The following is a 21,727-nucleotide window of genomic DNA, read 5'->3' on the forward strand; positions in this document are numbered from 1 at the left end:
TAGCTCCGGCGTATCACTGCGATTTGATCCTCTAGGAAACTGGCCCAACACTTTTGCTGAAATTTGACATGTATTATGGGCCAGAATGCGATCTACTTGTTGGCGTATTCGTCATATCTGGGAAAAATCTAGTTTTTGATAAAATGACGAAAAAGTGGTGTTTTTTATTGCGCAATCGCTATAAACATGTGGCTTGGCCGTAAGTACATGTGGCGTTAATAGCAACCCCAAGACAATTTACCCCCAGGAGAAAATTTTAGCGCTAGACAATTCAAATTTGATTTAAAATTTTTTCGTACCCAAAATATTTCGTACACATATTTTTTTCGTAACAAATTTTCTTTTGTACCCACATTTGTTTTTGTACCAAAAATGTTCGTACACACATTTTTTTCGTACCCCATTTTTTTTCAAACCCTAATTTTTTTCGTACCCAAATTTTTTCGTACCCAAATTATTTTGTCGTACCCATTTTTTTCGTACCCAAATGTTTTTCGTGCCAATTTTTTTTTCGTATCCAAATGTTTTTCGTACCCAAATTTTGTGTACCCAATTTTTTGTTCGTATCCATTTTTTTCGTACCCAATTTTTTTCGTACCCATCTTTTCGTATCCAAATTTTTTTTGTACCCAATTTTTTTCGTACCCAATTTTTTGTTCGTACACAATTTTTTTCGTACCCACATTTATTTGGTATCCAATTTTTTCATATCCAAATTTTTTTTTTCGTACCCATTTTTTTCGTACCAAAAAGTTTTTCGTACCCAAATTTGTTCGTACCAATTTTTTTTTTTCTGTACCCAAATGTTTTTCGTACCCAAATTTTTTTTCATACCCATTTTTTTGTACCCAAATGTTTTTCGTACCCAAACTTGTTCGTACCCAATTTTTTTTCGTACCCATCTTTTTCGTACCCAAATGTTTTTTGTACCCAAATTTTTTTGTACCCAATTTTTTTTCGTACCCATTTTTTTCGTACACAAATTTGTTTCGTACCCAAATTATTTTGTACCCAAATTTTTATTTGTACCCATTTAAAAATAGTTTTTCGTACCCTAATTTTTTTCTTTCCCTATATTTTTTCGTACTCTTATTTGTTTTCGTAATCAAATTATTTTTTTTTTTCTTCCAAAATTTTTTTTGCTTACCCAATTTTTTTAGTACCCAAATGTGTTCGTACCCAACTTTTTTTCCTACCCCATTTGTTCATACCCAACTTTTTTACGTACCCAATTTTTTATTCGTACCCATTTTTTTTCGTACCCAAATAGCTTTTCGTACCCTTATTTTTTTGTACCCTATTTTTTTTTGTACTCATTTGTTTTTGTACCCATTTTTTTTTAGTACCCATATATTTTTTGGTATCCAAATCTTTTTCGTACAATTTTTTTTTCATACACAAATTTTTTTTCGTACCCAAATTTTATTTTGTTCCCACATTTTTTTGGCATAATTTTTTCCTACCTAAATATTTTTTCGGACCCAAATATATTTCATACCCACATTTTTTAAACATTTTTTTCGAACCCAATATTTTTTCGTTCCAATTATTTTTGTACCAATTTTTTTCGGACCCATTTTCGTACCAATTTCTTTTTCATACTCACATTTTTTTTCGGACCCAATTTTTGTTCGTTCCTAAATTGTATCGTACCAATTTTTTTTGAAATAATCGGTTTTCAATTTGATTTGATCTCCCCACTCATTCTATCCCGCGAAACCCTTAAGGTGTCACAACTCTAGTACGCACAATGACTGATGCCAGACAGCCACACACCACATGCATTTTCACTTCTAAATCTATGTTGCATTTCATGAAATGATGCCACTTTATACTTTTTGGGAAGTATTTTTATCAAAATTGAAATAAAATCAATTTACAGATCAAGGTAAACATAAACATTCACAGATTTGCTTTACCGAAATGTATAATACGTTGATGCAAGGTCACAAGTCATTATTAGCTTTGTTATGCTGCTATGACGTATTAATACAAATTTCAAATGCCCACATGGTTTTAATTATGACAGATTTGGCTGTTCCTAACACAGTACCAGATATCAAAATCTCTCAGCTAGCTGTGATTGTATGCAAACATGCCATAATAACAGAGAGCATTGTTGGTAGATAGAAACAGCTAGATTCCAAAGCTGTTAGTTTTGTACCTCACCCAGCTGAACATCCAACAGTCACAGTCAAGAAATATTCACCACTTAGAAACGTACTTTGATGAATGTGTAGTCCCTTAGAAAGTTAAATGTAATTAAAGACCTTTCTTACTAGATTAAAGTTTAAATTGTTTCATTTCCAACCTTTAGATACTGATGAGTAGTAAACAGCATAAAACCTGAACAGACTGCGAATTACCTCACAGTTTTGGTTTTATGCTGTTTGCACATAGCCATTTGCTCATTGCCTCTGAGTGGGAAAGGGTTAAATACATATTGCAGAAATCAATTGTCATGATAATGCAACCAATCAAAATGCAAAAAGGTGTATAAACAAGGATGCCATAAGGGTTGTGAAATTGTTCTTTCCCTCAAGCCTTTTCATTAGGGCTGCAACGGATATCCGAAATATCCGAGATTCGCCGATCCAAACGAGGATTCACAGATCTAACCGAGATTGGTAAAATCGGTTTCGAATCCGGATCTTATTTGAGTTTAACCTTTCCTTTGTGGTAATTGTTTCTTTCGCCCTAATAATTTTCGTTAAATTGTTTTATTCTATTTGAAAGGCTGACTGGTACGTATTTTGTGACGATTATCACTACTTTTTTGACAAACACATGGTACTACACAGCCTACTTTCGTTTTCGATGGTGCAAAATGGCGCAGAAGAAAAATCGCGATGCACATAAACAATTAAAATCCTCGGTTTGGAAACATTTTGGGTTTAATCAGCATACTTATTCTGGCTTATAAGTGGTCGTTACGAAGTATTTTATTGATACTTATTGCAGATTGCGTATGATGTGTTTATTGCTTGTTAAAATACAGCGTTATTCATATTATATCTGACTGACATAAATGTGTTTAATATGAGACATTATTATTCATGTTTGTCGTTAAAATGCTTACAATTTTTCATGTTTGTGCAATTGCGGAATCTGGACCCGGGTATAAAAGTTTGTTCGGACAACGCAAGTCCATTTTGTTTTTGTTTTGATCTACTTAGTATTTGTTTTTGTTTTTGATGTTGTTATTTCTGCTTCCACTACTGCTGTTGAGGCTGCAGCTGCATCTACTAATGCTGCTAAAGTAGAATAAATATTAGTAGCTGTAAAGTTTATAATTATAATAAAAGTTAATTACTTTTTTTCATAAGAAATATATAAGTTCTGGTGTTCAAAACATGATTTTGGTTATAGCAATATAAATTATAATTTATATTGCATATTTTTACTTTCAAATTAGGATTCTAACCGATATTCGATATCCGTGCCTTTCGATTCGAATTCGGATCCGATTGAAATTTTGGATTTGCTGCAGCACTACTTTTCATTAGAAATAAAATGTTTCATGCTGAACACGCAATTAACGTCTAAGCAAAAAGCACTGTAATATCCCTTTTCATACACTACACTTCACAAAATAGAAAGTCAATTGAACTACCTATTAATATAAATGTAATAACTGTGTGAAGATTGCACATTTTCTATTTCAAACAGTTTCTGGCATACTGGCGGGAAACTGTATTCAAATGTTATTGGAAGCTTACAAAGATAAGCTATAAGGTGAAAAGCTTGGACTAAAAAGTATCAAATTAATGCAGTTCGGCCATGCTCTGTTAAAAAAGGTGTTTAATGAATGTGGGTTTAGTATTGTTCCAGATTAGCCTGTGCAGTCAGCACTGGCTAATCAGGGACAACACTTTCAGCCTAAACTGGACTTTTGCTAAACAGAGACTTTTTGTAACCAAAAAATACTATAAAAGCAGAAAATGTCGGCAAAGATGTGGAAGGACGGAACAGGCTAATCTGGGATGACACTTTACACACATGCATTAAACCCATTTTTCACAGAGAACAACTTATTTCATTTAATATTTAAAGTTTAACAAAAGCTTACCTCTCGCATCCAATTATCACAGACACTAAGACACGGCCGTTCACTGACTGCCATATGATACATTGAGCACCCATTGTTACACTGGAATTAACAGAAAAAATAGTATCACTTTTACACATGTTATTTACTTCACATCATTTTACAGCAACCACAGTACACAAGACAGAATATTACATACAATTGAAAAAATAAAAAGGTTTGCATAAAAAGTTCTTGAAACACTGCGTTCAGTTTGGGCCTAAAACCAGATCTAAATACCCACTTACAAATACACACAATTATTTGGCTGGTTTGTAGAATAAATAAGTATTTAGAAAAAAGTATTTTTTATTAGAACTATGAGTTACTGTATTGGTCCATTGTCAGCAATTTCTGTAGCAATTACAATTTAATGATACATTATTTGCATTCAATTTACAATGGTGATAGAACATTGAAAAATTGACATCAAAATATTTTTTTAAGGGTCCTGGGTACAATAATAATTATTTATAAATACCAAGAACCATTATCAGTTTTCAGACACTCTAAGTTTTCAGACACCCTCTTTTTTAGCAAAAATAATTATTTTTTGTGACTAAACATGGGTTTTCGTTGATAATTAAAGTCTCTTAATTTTAATGAGGGCCATGGACCATTACATTCGCATAATTGGGTAAATAACCATGTATAGGGGTAGACAATAATGGATTCACCCAACAGCATTTGACAGTGTTGTCATATTAAGGAAGCAGAATGTTTTCTTTTTTTACTTTTTACTTCTTTATTATTTCAGACAAGAGTTAGCAAAGCTGTGAAGTTGTATTTATTTTTTTAAGCAGCAAAAGAAGAGATAATAACAAGAAAATTATTGTACATTGATTTATTGCTTTCATTGCAATATAATTACAGTAGACCTTCTGTAAACCGGACAGTCTGGGGACAGGCCTGATCGTCCGGTTTTAGAGAGTTGCCGAAATATACATTGTATGCATTGTGTACAAAATCATATAAGAATACAACAAACCATATACATTTTTATGTACCATGTGATAACTGTACTCCTGTAATGTTTATGTTTAAAGTATTCTTCCAAAAATGTGTTTTTATTCAATTAAAATTAAAAAAAAAACATTCCATACCGACTTGTTTTGATTAATCCCAAAGTGAGCGTGGTGCTTTATGCATGTACGTACATGTACATGCGTACGTGACATTTGTCATATAGGCGAGTGAGTTGTGTTCGTGTTCCCTATAAATAGCTCTGAATCAATTAAGTTTTTTTTGTTACAAATAGGAAGCGCCAAACGTCATAGACAATTTTGACTAATAACGACACAAATATGATTGTTGTGGTCACACAATTTATTATTCAAGACATAACATATTTCACAAAACATACACACACACACACAAAAACAGCGCCATATTTTCAAGACACTCATAATCTCAGCAACTCTTGTCAAAACCTACACATGAAAAAAGTTCACATTCCTAAAAAAAGTCTGAGATCACTCTCTGTTTCAGTACACATTTCTGCTTCACGATCTTAATCTCAGAACTGTTGCTGAGGGTGTCTGCAGTTGCCAGGACGTCGCCATCCGTCTCATGTCTGTACTGTTGGAGACGGAGAACAAAGTCGCGGATCTCTTTAAGAGTCACTGGAGGCACTTCCAGCTTTTCCTCTTGAGTCTGGTCCACATCATCAGCGGTGGCGGCGGAATCGGCGGCGGCAGCGGCGGTTGCGGCAGCGTTCTCTCTATAGCAGTTGACGTTGCCTGCTTCCAACTCGGAGTAATGAGGCTCGACGTCCGTGTCAAGAGATGTGAGCTCATCCAACTGGAATTGGAAATGCAGGACCAGGTCTGTGAGAAGCATATTGTTGTCGGGGAACTCGTTGTCACTGGTCTCTGTGGTCTCCGCTGTGAATCCACAGGCTCTGAAACACTTCTGGATCGTTGAAGCTTGTGTTGCCTGCCACGCCTTAACTGCCCACTTGATGGCGTCCAGGATCATCAATGAGCGACAAACACTGGCAGCGTCGTCAGTCACCTCAATTGTGGTCAGCAGCACTCGCAGCATGAACCTCCTGTAGACAAAATTGAACGCTCTAATAACTCCCTGGTCCAGTGGCTGCAGGGCGGACATAGTGTTGGCCGGAAGAAAGCTCAACTGGACGTGGCTCAGGTTCATGTTGGCGGTATGGGACGCAGCGTTGTCCAGGAATAACAGGATCTTGCATCCTTTCCTCCGCATCTTTGAATTCACGTCCCGGAGCCAATCAGAGAACACAGCTGACGTCATACACACATGCTTACTACTAACATAAGATACACCAAGACTCTCTCATTGCATCTGTATAATTTTTGGGATACCTTTTTTGTGTCTGTAAATTTTCAGATTCCTACATTTTTAAAATATTTTTCGTCTCTAAATTTTTGGACATGAAAAAAATAAATTCTTTTTAAGTTTCCGTAAACTTAGAGTAATTTCGGTAAATGTAATAAGTTTTTTTCGGTTTTATGTTTTTTGGTCTAATAAAGTCTTCTGGTAGCATGACTTTATGAAATTTTGCATAAATTTAATTCATATTGGGACAATAAAAATTGTTTGAATTGTAACATTTTAAAAATTGTTCATAAAACTTAAATAAAACATAAAATCTTAAACATTTAATTAATAAGTAAAATAAACATTACATCTTAAAGCCTTTATTTAAACAATAAACAGCTTTATTTTAAAACATCTGAAATTCAAACAAGCAACTTGACATTTGAGACTTATAGATCTCATGGTGAAAAATCATTCTTTTGCCATTTGGGAATGTGACCGAAAAATGGCTATAAAATATGTAAAATAGCCTGTGATACATCAAGAACAAAATTAATGTCCAAAGCATGCGATCAATCTGTGTCAACCACTTGTAGTCTACATATTACATGCATATTTATATAGCATGGGTTAAATTCCATTCCCTGCTGCTCATCCTTTTGATGTAGAAAATAAAACAAAAGGAATAAATTATTGTACTGGGTAATAAAAAAGATATCAAGACTTATCTGACATCTGGATAAACTTTTGTCGTACATTGCATTTTACGTTTATGTAATAACATTGCTACCACTTCAATCATTCCTCATCAAAATGTGTTAACTAATTACGTTCCTATTTAACACAAATGCCAAAGTTAACCTGCGGTAGCTTAAAGACACAAATGCCATAGGTAGGATTCTTTTGCGCTGATCTATTTCTGCAATGCTCTTAAAAGCGTTTGTAACACTTGACAAACGCTTTATTTTTGCATAATATTACAGCTTGTAATAGTTACATTGATTGATAATGAAGAAACAATAGATAGCATCTTCAGAAATAATCATTACATAAGGATGCCAAAGTAGTACGTATTATTTTCTTTAATATTTCGTATGATCCAAACCACGACTGGCAAATTGGTTTTCCAGCATTGTTTGTAATGGAAATATGTCAATAACTTTGTACATTAAGATGTAAACAACATTCTATTCATTTTCCGAATGACACACATATTATCAACTTATTTTGTACTTCAAGGAAACTTTATCAATATTTTACTCCTAACAGTTAATCAATAAAAGAAATATTGGCAGAGAATACTTTTGTAGTATTGTTTTAATCTATATCATCCAGCAGTTATATGAAAGTATATTGAAAATCTGTTTTAAAGCTTAGTATTTTAATTTGTGCCTATAAAGATATGTGATGAAATCATGAACATATTGTTTTTAAAATCAAAATTACTCATTTTGATAAAGGCACTTCACTTGAATAAATTTCACTTGATTCCACTGTACAACCATAGAGTATTCACACACAATTAAATCAATTAAAAAAAGTCATGGTACTGTGATCTTGCAAGTTATGAGATATTTTGTGTGACTAAACCTGGTTTAACCCCCTTAAAAACATAATATAGAGACTTCTACTGAACAAAAAAAAACATACCAAGTTTCCAGGGAGCTTTTTTTAAACACCACTTAATCGTTGTTTGTTATTGAAATTTTTGTTCAAGTTACACAGTGATAGGGCGATAACCACAACTATTCCGCTCACCGTCGAAATTTTATACTTCTGACAAAAGCTCAATATCCTTCTGTCAAAAACATGGCCGCAAACTTTTTGGCTAGTCCAGAAATCAATGAAACAAAACGAGAAAAGAAGGTAAGTTGGTAATAAAATGATATTCCATTGAAGGAAGTATATATTTTACATCTAATTGCCGTTTACCGCATCAAAATTGAGTCTGTATTAATTTCAAAATAGTGAAAACAGTTTGAGCATGTAGTGAAAGAAGTGTCTTTAATGACACAAAAATTGTAGTTTTGCAGATTTTTAACCCTTTAAATAAAATATTTTTTTGTTAAAAGGTATATTATGGTAGAAGAATCAATTTACAACACATTATTGCATGCTTTAATGAATATAACTTTAATTTTTACAATTACACGTGTTAGCAAGTATGCACCGCTCAACAGTGACATTATAGAAATATATATACACCGCTCAACGATGTCCTTAAAAGCACCACAACTTCATGATATTTTGCACTGCTTTATTCTGATCTTTTTTCTTAAAGATTAGGAAGAGACATTCACATTTATTTTTCAACAAGCCAAAGAACAAGAAAAGGAGACTTTTTCCTCCCTTTGCTGAAGATGATACCAGCGCATCTCCAGGCGACCGTAAACTGGAATGTTCCAGTTCGACATCTGTCATAGAGACACCAAATGATCAGTGCTGCCCAGCCTTTCATAACAATCTTGTTAATGCTCCATAGAAACAAAAAACCGAACAGCAAGTTCATCAAGAAAGAAATTATTTCAAAATAGCCGTTTAGAAAACATGACTGAAAACGAGACACAGCTATTACCAGGTTTTCTTCAAAAATTACACTCGGCAAATTTATGCTATGACTTTTGTAACTTTATCCATTTAGTACGTAACAACAAGTTTCCGCTGACAAATATTGCTCTGCTATTGTTTCTGGATGCTGGAAATGTAACTTTGATTATCGTTAATGAATTCAGCTCATCATTTAAACCCATGTGCAAAAGTTAACGGTTTCATGAAATTCAGTGAGACAGAAAATAAATAGGTGTTCATAATCAGTGTTGCGCGGTGCATCAATATTTATGTAAGTGATGTATGTTTTCACCAAAAAATTAGGCCTTTAACCAACAGGTTTGTATGGCATGTTCTTTTTATATATACAATGATTTAAGTCTGTCACATCAGGTCTGACACATCAACAATCATCTGATTATTAAATTTTACTCACGAGTACGAATGGTGTCGAGCGTGACACCGCTTATTGTAAACACTATTTCAAAGTCATGCTAAATATTTTACGAGTTTTAAATAGATGATATATTGGTTCAGAAATTTGATGGAGTGCTTCGCAAGTGGCAAACATTTTCAGCGATTTTTTTCCTTCTTTATAAAGTACCGGTAAACGGCACTTTCCCAATTACGAAAAAACTACAAATTTCCCAATTGCTGTCCAAAAAATTCCCAATTAATGGTAAAAAAAAATAATTTTTTTTTTGTTTTTTTGGAAAATGCAACATTTTGTTAGTTTCCCTGTGCAGCTCTATGGTTTGAACCTAGGTAAATATAATATTGACAGCTTGAAAACACTTAGTTATCAATTTTAGTATTTGGGAGCATAAAATTAAATACACTAATTTCCCGATTTGAGGGTTTCACGACTCGATTTTTCCCAATTTGAGGGTTTTCACGACTCAATTTTTCCCAAATGGACCGGTACGGGTACTTTTCCCAATTGGACAAAAAAAATCCCTGATTTTGCAGTGTCTTATACTAAAATATTGTGTCACCCGGTTACCTGATATTGCTTCCGCCGCCATGTTTCTTTTTGTCAGAAGGATATGGAGCTTATGTCATAAGTTTCATTTACATTTCGACGGTGAGCAGAATAGTAATGGTAATCGCCCTATCACCGTGAGTTAAGGCAAGTAAAATTTCTAACTGGCCCAACTGGCAGGTATTTTTTAAAGTTATTTTTCAACACTGTGTTAGCAGTATTGTGTCGACACAAATTTGAACCAAACAACAGAAAACAACACAATTATTGTATTTTTTCACATTTGTTAGTGTTACACTTTTGTTAAATTTGATCAATTTCAAATTGGAGCCTTTATAAAAAACTGTTAGCTCCAGTATAACTATATATGTATGCACAGGTGCTTGACAAAAAATGTTGGTCCTTATATAAAAAAATATCTGTTAATAAGCTCCATTGTGTACATTCTTGTTTTAGTTTCACGTTTTGACTTTGTGACTAAAAGTAGGGTCATGTTAACGAAATGGAACTTTAAGAAAAATACTCTTCATACTATAAAAGTTTACGTTTATAGTTTGTAGAGTATTTTTTCTTAAAGGTCCCTGTGATGTTAACAACTTTAACAAGTCCCTTTAGTTTAATTTCCTGAATTTAATAATTGAAAACATACATGCCATACGTCCCGATCTCGGCGGGACAGTCCCGCTTTTGGGTCCTTTGTCCCGCCGTCCCGATATGAGACGATTTGTCCCGACATTCGTAAAAAACGATGTAAGGTCTATAGGTTCCCAATAAAATTCGCTATTCAAGCTCTGTTTCGCTAACACTTACCCCCGCTAATCCCTTTATTGCCCCCAATTAACAGTCCGATTCTACTTATCGTGTGTACCAGTGTTGTTTATGACACCTTATCAGCGATTTATCGGCTAATTATTGATTTCATCAGGCATTTACACCATGGTGGTCTTCAAGATAGTGGTCGCTTATTGCTATCGATAGTTGTATTATAATGAAATAAATGTTGAAAATGTGTTTAATTTTGTATTTGTTTTTAACGGTTTACAAAACAATTGTTTTGTAAAATTAACTCTACGTCATTAATGAGTCTTTTACATTCAATGTTTAGTTCATAAATAGCGGGATAATCCGAATGTGCAATATACCAAAATCGCAACAAACAGTCCAATAAGTGATACCCATCCTGTCTAGTGTAATTGGGTGTAATTGTAATAAAAACAACGAGGTGCTATGCATGACAGTTTGACCCGTCTCCAATTAAGCTAAAAACCACGAGGTGCTATGCATGACAGTTTGACCCTACTCCAATAAAGCCGCGACAATTGACAAGTAACAAACTGCGCATGGATACATGCTTAAAAAAAAACATCGCAACAAACAGTAAAAGTGGTACCCATCTTGTCTTATGTTATTGTAATAAAAACAACGTGTTGTTATTCATGACAGTTTGACACTACCCCAATACAGCGCCTGACAATTCACAATTCAGTTTAATCTGTGTATATAAGAAGAAAACAAAATTGGATTATTAACATTAGAGAAAAATAATTCGAGTAAAGCAACCATAGACTTCTTTTGTAATTTTGTTTTTGTTGGTGTAAAAACGGTTGAGGCGTTGTTGAGAGTTAAAATGAACACAAAGACGGTTTGCTTCCACCAAAAACCTACCTCTGTAATGTGTACAGCCGCGCATTCCGTGTGTAACTGATGTAACTGTTCGGTAGATAGTTTACTGTAACCCGTACTTTCAGTGTACTGGATAGCCTCCCCTGCGTTAATGTTTGCCATTGAAAGTAATATTATGAGTATTGTTGTCGTAATGTTCTAGATTTTGTACTCTAAAAAGATGAATATTATCCTCGTTGTTTGCTATTGTTTTATTTTATAAAACTGTTATTGTTATGTTTTAGATTCCATGCTTCATATCAGATGTTTTATGTCTTAAATAAAAGTATCAAGAGTATTTGTTAGTACTATACTGACTACAGTAAAGGTGGAATGATAAATCGTTTTAGGTGTCCCGCTTTTGGGTCAAATGTCCCGACAATTTTTTTTTTATGGAATGTCCCGCTTTGGACCTAAAAAATTATGGCATGTATGTTGAAAAACATTTACAAATCATGGATATCTATATGTATGACAAAATATTACACATATTGATTTTTTTACTATAAATGTTTTTTTATTACATCAACTGTCTTCTAAGTTATCCCTTAAAATTTATATAATATAAAAAATACAAAGCAACTGAAAGAGAACGTTCAAGATAAATGGCATATTTTATTTAAAGGGGGATAACACAAGTATATACGCAACGGTTACACACTACTAATAATTTACAGGACAAATTGTTTCAACCTCTGTGCACAGAATATACTGGTTCCGAGCAAAGTTTAAATCCATGTCGTCATTAAAAACCGCGACATAATAGGCGATATAAATCTAATTTTTATTTCATATTATTTTAATTATTTATTTTCTTCATGAACATTTTAAATATTAACCATAATTATTAAAAGTTCAATCATGTTAAAATTAACACGGATTTGCATAAGATGGGAAAACAATTTACAAACTAGAAAGCAATAATGATCTGAAAAAATATTAATGTTCAATGCAATAGGGACCGCTTTTTACGGGAGAGTTTGAAAATAGTTTACCTGGTCTACAAGACATCTTCTGTCGCAGAAGGGACTGTCAATATTTGGTACCTGTAAAAAGATCAAATATATAATTAGTTTCGTTGAAACTGAGTTGAAATAATAAATGTTTTTTTTATTGATTATGTCTTCTTGTATATCCAGATTTATAGCAAAAAAAATAAAGTAATACGAATAACAAAGATGCCCTTTTGATATTGAATAACCAACTTATTTATCTCGGACGAAACTATAGAGAACGCTGTTTTGGTTTTGGTTGATTTTGATTTTCAATACTTTTTTTTTACAAAAAGCAACATAAAACAACAAAGGCAGGCATGCAAGTCAGCTGAATATGATTCTTATCGAAAACCGTTTCCATATGCGTTTACGATAAAGCGTTAGAAAACGTTACCAACTCAAGGACAGGGGTCCGTCTTATAAAACGTCGTAAGACAGTACAATATAACAATATTACGCGTATAAGATGTAGTATGCTGGAATTTGTAAATCATCATTCCTTTTACCGTTATGCAACCACAGAGACCCACGACTTCTCATAAACTAAGAGATTGCGGAACATCTAGAGCTTATTACTGTTACTTAAATACATGTATTATATATTAAAATTAGCTTCATAAAAACAAATCAATTGTTAATTCAGTTATATACTCGTCATTTTTCAATTTGTCATTAAAATCCAAACAGATCTTTCCTATTTAAGGTCATGTAATCTAAAACAAACGTATTTCTTGTCATGCCTCAGATGGCTACATCTAGCTTTATCTCCCATGTGTACATGTATATTTTACGATATTCATACGCAATGTCATTGTTGGAATGGATGGTTGATAAGTCGAGCGACAAATATTTTTATGTTCCAGAACTGCACCTTTTGACAACTAGAAATTAACGGCGCTTCTAGTGTTTATAAGAAGTATGTGCATAATTTAGACAACTAGTCCATACTAAGCTGATTTACAGCATGTATATTTTCTTGGTTTTAATTTGATAAAAGTCTAAATAATTAATGTCCTATTTACACCTGGACCATTGAGATAACTTTATTTCAACAATCAGGTACATGATGTTTAGCTTCCAAAAGCGACCCACGATTTTATAACGTGCCTTACTTTTAAACAAAAGATGTGAGGGTATTGTTAACATTAAGTTACGTATTTGCAAGTCTTCTCGGAATTTACTTGAGAGAAAAGTACATTATATAAAATACTAATAAAATACAAATGACGAATGGAGGTCGTTTATGTGCAAACAAGAGAAACGCGTGGTTGTTGATAGGGTTATCAACTTTGCAAACGATGCTATTATTTTGCAATCGTTATTGGGAGAAGTAATAAAATGAATGTCTCCGCGAGCATTCGTTTCATGTACGTTTTAAACCGTCAATTTCTCGTTGAGTATTTTTCATGATACAATACATAATAATGTTCCATTGTTTTGCAAAGTGGGTAGTAATCTTCGGGTCAAAGCACACAGTAGAACACTACTCAACGACCCATCGCAATACTTTTGCGTTAAGGGTAAACATGGAGTTGAAGAAATATACTATGATACTCGTGTGCCTGGACCGGAGCCCAAACTATATGACAAATTGCACGATCGAGGTTTGATCGACAAACTATTGTATCTAATATAGAAATGACAAGCAGATAAAACAGTTTCACGCCATGACGTAAAGATTTAATTCTGATTTTGGGAATACAATACGGCGCAAAATCGCGGTTTGTTAAAACACATTGTGAACGCAACTCTATATTGGTCACATCGTGAATTCCTCTCGAGCATTGCTTTCGAAGGTTAATTCTAGTGATGTACTTATTGTATGCCATATTCATTGAAGACACACTACCTGATTTAAAACATAATTTAAAAGTATTGCTGTGTAAATTCAAAATGCATTAATCAAATCAATTACGCAATGTAGTAGTAATTGTTTACTCAAACGTTTCCCTGTTTAAAAACACCTGCACAATGCATACGTCTGTCTTGTTTATTCTGTTTTTAAATTTTCAAATTGCTAATCTGTCAATAAATGTGACAAGTTTTACGTGAAAAAATACTAGATGTCGGGCATGTCTTATGAATCGCATATGTAGAACATCATTCTTCCACAAAAGTAAAAAGTCTGCCTTCAAATTTTAAATTAAGATAAAACTCAACATTTCCTAAATGTTTAATTTTCATTTAAACCCTATCTCATTCAAAAATACCAAATTCTATTCTAACCAGCAAAGCAATTTATCTTAATTGAAAATAAACAAATTAATTAAATTGTAGGCTTGTATAACGATCGTGTAGAACTAATTTTCCAGACGCGAGAAACGATGAATCTTCCATTATTCGAGAAGCATTTATTTAATCGTTGCAATAAATCTTCCAGTGAAATGGCGGTTGAATTGTATTTCGGGGCATTTTGAAACCAGGGTATTATTGCTGTCTTTGAGAAACATAATCGTAAACGTGGTAAATAAGACATGCGTATTATACTATTATGACACGCATGGTTATATACATACATACATGCATTTAATGTTACATCACTTGTAGATGTTCATTCTTCGTTAGCATTATTTAAAGGTTTAAATTGTAATTAGAATCCATTCCACCAAAATACAGGTTCTTTGTTTCCATATCCAAAAATAGGATAGGTCGTTCTGCTAAACATTTTCCATACTGTAATGACGGTATTCAATAGCATATACATATGACACAGCTGAATGTAATATTTGTTTCTTTATAAATAAAAGTTATTACGATCGAAGGTTGCACAACTAATCTAAAGCTCAACTCGAAACTCAACACAATATGTTAAGTTCGGGTGGGCACAAACACATTTGGTCGTTCGGGTTATTGGAAACAGACAACTGTTTACTACTTATTCCGAAGTTAGCTAATTTTTTAACGACATGTACCCCTGTCCCTATCCAAGAAAACAAGTGTCATGGAGCCCTCCTATGCGCCATATATTCTGCGTTGAACCAACGTAACAAACAACCGCTAAGACAAGAATTACACGCTTTTTAACATCTGTTTTCCATTTTCGCGGTCGTTGGGACTCCAGATACTGGGAAAGTGTCTTTGCAACTTCAGGCCCTGTACATGTGTGTACATTAAACATGAAGGCACCCGGAATCTCGAACACCAGTCTCACGTCGTACCGAAACTGCGGCTTAAATTTATGGGTTACAGGCGCTTTCCATGGGCGTTTTTTTTCTTGCACATGCGCAATAACTTTAGCCGACATTTCGTTTTGTAATGTTTTTTATGCAACCATACTTGTTAAAAATGTTATATCATTTAACTAGTCACAGATTGTCAGCATGTGTGTTGTAATTTATTTATGTAAACCATTTTGGCAAACTTTGTTACAGAAGCATGTTCTTGTGTAAAGTGTCTACAAATGACACTTCTCTACAAGCAAAGTGCTTCATGCGTTTCATGCTAAGTACAATTTGCGTGATTTTTCTTCGGTTGTATTAAAAGCTTAAGTTTTCATACATAAATTTACAATTGCACGACGATGCACGGTATTAATTTTTATAACTTTACTGAAACATGCTTATAATGCAATGATCTTGAAGTTTTAATTTATTTTGAGGCGAAGAACAAATGTTGAATATCTGTTATTTGTATGCAATACTCATGATAAAAAATTATATCGATATGTGGGGCTCTTTATTGTTGTATTACCATGCCTATAACTGACCGTAAACTTTGCAATGTGTGCGTATTAATGTTCTAATCGATGGCGGTTTTGCAAACCTGAAACTTGAAGTATGTTTCCATATAAATCGCACGCGTGAAAACCTTCCATTCAGCGGAACTAAGGTACGTGCTTCTATGAAACAAAAGGGCCTGAAAGGCCCAAAGTCGCTCACCTGAGATTCAAAGGAACTGACCTGTTCTGTGCAGCCCATGATGTCATTAGAACAAAATGTTTTTACCTACTTTCATGACTAGTGAACACCCTGGCAGCCACGTTTTTCAACAGACCAGAACCATTTTCATACACATCCAAGATATCATTTAAACAAATATACTGACAAAGTTTCATGAAGATTCATAAGTCCATATAAGGAAAAATGCCCCGCCCACTGGTGGCCATGTTTTTCAAGCAACTGGAACCATTTTCGAAATTGTCCAAAATATCATTGGGACAAATCTTCTGACAAAGTTTCATGATGATCGTACAATAAATATGGCTTCTAGAGTGTTAACAAGGTTTAACTATAGCTATATAAGGAAAAATGCCACGCCCCCTTGGCGGCCATGCTTTCACCAACCGGAACCATTTTCGAACTCATCCAAGATATCATTGGAACAAATCATCTGAGCAAGTTTCATGATGATCGGACGATAAATGTAGCCTCTAGAGTGTTAACAAGGTTTTACTAAAACATGATATATAGCCATATTAGGAACAAGAAATATCTTTAAAAAAGATATACGGCGTTGATTGTGGTCGATGTTTATGAACGATCAAAAGTTATCTCTATGAGATAAAAAGTAGCGGATGCCTTTTTTGTGCGCAGTTCTTAGCTACATCATAAGCAAATCAATTACGGGGTGTTGCGCCAGATTTCGTGGCTTATTTTGCTTTATGTGATATTATTACTCAGATATCTATATTTACAGAATAGAAAAACACAAGAAACATGAAAATAAACGAGTGCATATAGGTCAGCCGGCAATACTCGAATCTTATTTAATTGCATAATTATAGTATAGCGAATTATTGTGCTCATGCTTAATAAACTGGTCTAAATGGATAAATATTTCTAATTAATTTTATAAAAATTGGTCCTTATCATGCAAATGTTGAAACCATATCAAAAATCGATGATTGACATACCACAATAATATCGCCGAATATCTTTATTTAGTATCTTTCTGATCAAAACAGACTTCAAGTGCACAAAGTTTACGAGACGGCGTTTATATAAAGATTTCTGCAACTGACCGCAAACTGACCTTGATACCTTGCGGATTGGAATGCAATGCATTACAGTCACTACGTTATTGTCAGTAAGACCGGTGTAACACAATGATCGCAACCCCGTCTGCGAACTCCGGTGATGAACTGTATATAAACTCTGACTTTCACAAATGGCCGCGCATTGACCCGAACCTCGCGGGTTGAAATGCAATGCAAGTAAGTACTAAATATGACAACATAGCCTTTAGTATAAACGCTTTTGCGCTGGTAATTCTCTGAAAATAAAAGGTGAACGCACAAACTGTATTTATGTCGAAAATTGATTGTAAAACTGTTCTATCTATTGAGCCTTTTAATTAGAGATAAAATTGTTTCATGCAGTAAAACAGTGTTACAAAGACGCGAATATGTTTCCAATGTTCTGGTGTTATACTCAAATCAGCCAATAGAATAAATGAAGTGTATTCATTCGTACCTAGCCGCGGGAAATTTTATTTGAGTATTATTGGACACTTACAAAGTTCAAGTCAGGGTGAAAAGCTGGCTTAATACAGCTTACGCTGAAAAATGCCCCGCCCCTAGGCAGCCATGTTGTTCAGGCAAACGTAACCATTTTCAAACTCATCCAAGATATCATTGGGATAAATCTTCTGACCAAATTTCATGAAGATTGGACAATAAATGTGGCCTCTAGAGTATTAACAAGGTTTTACTATAGCCATATAAGGAAAACTGCCCCGCCCCCTGGCGGCATTGTTTTTTCCACCGATCTGTACCATTATCGAACTCGTCCGAGATATCAATGAAACCAATGTTTTGACCAAGTTTCATGATGATTGGGCAAGCATTGTGACTTCTAGAGTGTTCACAAGGTTTCTCTATAGCCATATAAGGAATACTGCCCCAACATATCATTTAGACAAACATTTTGACAAAGTTACATGAAGATTGGACATCAAATGTGACTTCTACAGTGTTCACAAGTTTTTTTTTACCTAGTGACCTAGTTTTTGACCCAGCATGACCCAGTTTCGAACTCAGTCGAGGTATCAATGGGACAAATGTTCTGACCAAATTTCATGAAGATCAGGCAATAAATGTGGCCTCTAGGGTGTTCACAAGGCAAAATGTTGACGACGCACGACGCACGACGGACAAAAGGAGATCACAAAAGCTCACCATGAGCACGTTGTGCTGAGGTGAGCTAAAAACATGTCTGTCTTAAAAAATCATCAAGTCTATTTGAAGGTTCAACAGGCTCGCCAATAAAGCGAGATAAATTCTGACAGATCGACGGATATCTTTACAATATCATACATATCTTGACATCTTGACATGTGACATGCATTGTCGTTTTTGAAGGGTGTCTGCAGAATCCAGGTGATGTTTTTCTTACCTTTACTATATCTCACGCGCTTTCATCACGTGACTCCAATTTTTTCATGAGGTGATTTCAGTTCCTTGAATGCACATATTAATAAAGTGTAGGTCTATGTTCTTGTTGACATACGGACGAACAAATAAAATGAGATCCATACAAACTAACAAATTAATTGATGTTTGGGTCTCTTTGTGCTAGTGTTTCGTTCGTGCTACATCAGGTTGCGAACGCTAACAGCTTTATGTGTTTTACTATTTTTGATGATTTTGTCATTAAAATGACGATCTGGTTTATTATCACGGTTGTAGTTTTTATGACATTTCTTACAGCTGCGCCAAACACATTTCTACAAGGCATTGAAATTATTCGTTACATAGCATCATCGTCTTTTATACAAGATTAAAGAAATTCTTCCTTAATAAAACATCCACAGTTAGAAGTTGGACCTATGCGCTTATGATTTTCGATACCGAAGTTATGACGACTGAGAATAAAACATTCCGTACACTCTCATATTATGAACATAAGGTATACAGACGTGTATATGAATTAAGTGTTAAAGGTTATACATTTCCTACATTCATCTGTTACAGACGATTCACTCCTTAAAAAGTCAAAACTGATCTGGAACTGTTAAGTATGCACCTGATCCGTTTTACGCGTTTACTGAATTTTTTGTTCAAATCAAAACGCTTCTAAATGACAATCCAGTCCAGGCGGAATGTGTCGTCCCTGATTAGCAAGTGTGGACTCAGTAAGTAATGAAACATGATCAGAAGGCTTAAGGATGGCGACTCATGTTTGGGGAACAGGAAATGATGTGTTTACCAGTGCACTATTCGTAATCTAATTTGATAGTAACAACCACTAGATAGAGACATTAATTTATCGCTTCAATCTCGAATTATCTCGAGTGTAATCTCGACTCCGAAAAGAGCTCATAAATCAGATAATCTTAACCAGGGCCACAGAAAAATACAGATGCTCTTTTAAGTGTAACTGCATTCTCTCATGTATAATATGACGACGGCTTCGTGTAATGGCAAATGCAGATGGTGGTATCATTAGGTGCATTTTGTAATGTATATATTAACAAGGGCTTTGATTGTGCGCTACTTATTCTGTAGTGCATTAATTCAATTACAAACATAGGAACAGCTTAAAAAAAAAATGCAAACCAAACGTGATCATATGTTACGTCCTTCAGATGAAAAACGATATGGATGTTGCCGTTTAAATATCAATACAGTTAGATTCATTACCCATGGAAACAAATGTCACAAAAGAATATCATATATGAACAATTACAAAAAAAATCAAAAAAAAAAAATCCGAGTTCAGTATTTTTGATAGCGGAAACTTGTTATTGCGGCAACCAGGTCTCTGGGTCGCATGAACAAAGAACGCACACAGCACTCGGTGCAGGAAAACTTTTTATGGACTGATTAGTGTCTTAATTTAATCGTTTTAAACAAACATGTATATTATTACCAAGTCAAAATGCCAAGTAGTAACTCGATTCTTGTTTACGTACAGGGGCATTTAATGAAAGTTGCCCAATGCAACACATAGATATCTCATCCACAAGCCTTTAAGTTCAATAATCACTGAAGTCAATATTTGGTTGTAGGCGTAGTCAACGCACACCCATGCATGCTTTAAATCTAAATATTTGTGTTCTATATTATTCAACGCGTTTAGCGAACAAATAAGAAATCGACGGTGTTTAACGTATTTAATGATTTCCATTATAATATGATTTAAAAAAAGATATATACGTTATTTCTGCAATAGTTTATTAATCATATAATCTGAGTCGACTGCGATTTAAAATATGTACAATTATGATGGTTACTAGTAAGTTAAACTCAAAGTATTTAAGCACGAGTGAATAAAAAGCCTAAGAGTTATTGAAACGCTCTCGAGTCCGTTTCCAGGAAGAACCAGTACTTGGTGTCTTCAGGAGAGATCTAAAGAACGCTCCCTCAGACCTTCCAGTCGCTAGGCGTGCACCACGTCAATAACCACAATCAAGTTTTATTTTTTTAATAAGCTGAAATTGAGTATTTTTACATATTTGTATTGTGTTTTTATTAATGTTTATAAATATACAAACACATTTCATATAATAATAATAATGTGTAGATCTAAATCGAATATAATTTGTTCGTTATATTTAAGTTAATAAGAATCAGAAACTTTGAACGTTGTCGTTGCGTACATCATCTTTTAAACTGTATTAACTAAGATATTTTGATTTTCTGAAACTATCAATGTATGAAAAGCATGGGTGAAAAACTAACTAGAATTTACAAATAATAGTGCTATTTTATATATGCACAAAGTGAAACTTTTATTTAGAAAGATAGTTAAATTGTAATTCTGTGATTTATTAATTAGTCCTCTATACATAACGGACCTATAATAATGTTCTTTGGGGACCATATAAATTCGATTAGTGTATGCATGTGTGTTCATGCAAAAGATTTTTATAGAAAAAGGATGGACATGATCTGCGCACTCTTTCATTTACCCGCAGGATGGACATGATCTGCGCACTCTTTCATTTACCCGCAGGATGGACATGATCTGCGCACTCTTTCATTTACCCGCAGGATGGACATGATCTGCGCACTCTTTCATTTACCCGCAGGATGGACATGATCTGCGCACTCTTTCATTTACCCGCAGGATGGACATGATCTGCGCACTCTTTCATTTACCCGCAGGATGGACATGATCTGCGCACTCTTTCATTTACCCGCAGGATGGACATGATCTGCGCACTCTTTCATTTACCCGCAGGATGGACATGATCTGCGCACTCTTTCATTTACCCGCAGGA

The 21,727-nt window shown here is 34.2% G+C and overlaps 2 protein-coding genes across 2 annotated transcripts in view; both read right to left on the reverse strand.

The window, feature by feature from the left end:
* The window catches only part of LOC127850271 (proto-oncogene tyrosine-protein kinase ROS-like), a 103,082-nt gene extending 98,937 nt beyond the window's left edge, over positions 1-4,145 (reverse strand). Inside the window, exon 1 of the mRNA XM_052383164.1 lies at positions 4,070-4,145. Within this exon, the coding sequence (XP_052239124.1) occupies positions 4,070-4,132 (63 nt within the window). The 5' untranslated portion in view covers positions 4,133-4,145. The remainder of the gene's footprint in view (positions 1-4,069) is intronic.
* Positions 4,146-5,542: 1,397 nt separating this feature from the next.
* Positions 5,543-6,304, reverse strand: LOC127849872 (tigger transposable element-derived protein 6-like). Its single transcript, XM_052382624.1, has one exon. The coding sequence runs from the start codon at positions 6,302-6,304 to the stop codon at positions 5,543-5,545; it is 762 nt and encodes a 253-aa protein (XP_052238584.1).
* Between the last annotated feature and the right edge of the window lie 15,423 nt (positions 6,305-21,727).

The sequence above is a fragment of the Dreissena polymorpha genome, chromosome 11 (assembly GCF_020536995.1).
Source record: "Dreissena polymorpha isolate Duluth1 chromosome 11, UMN_Dpol_1.0, whole genome shotgun sequence".
In the NCBI taxonomy this organism is placed as follows: domain Eukaryota; kingdom Metazoa; phylum Mollusca; class Bivalvia; order Myida; family Dreissenidae; genus Dreissena; species Dreissena polymorpha.

What these genes read in the sequence shown, in the direction of transcription:
- LOC127849872 (XM_052382624.1), bottom strand. Translation starts at nt 6,304, where the DNA reads ATGCGGAGGAAAGGATGCAAGATCCTGTTATTCCTGGACAACGCTGCG.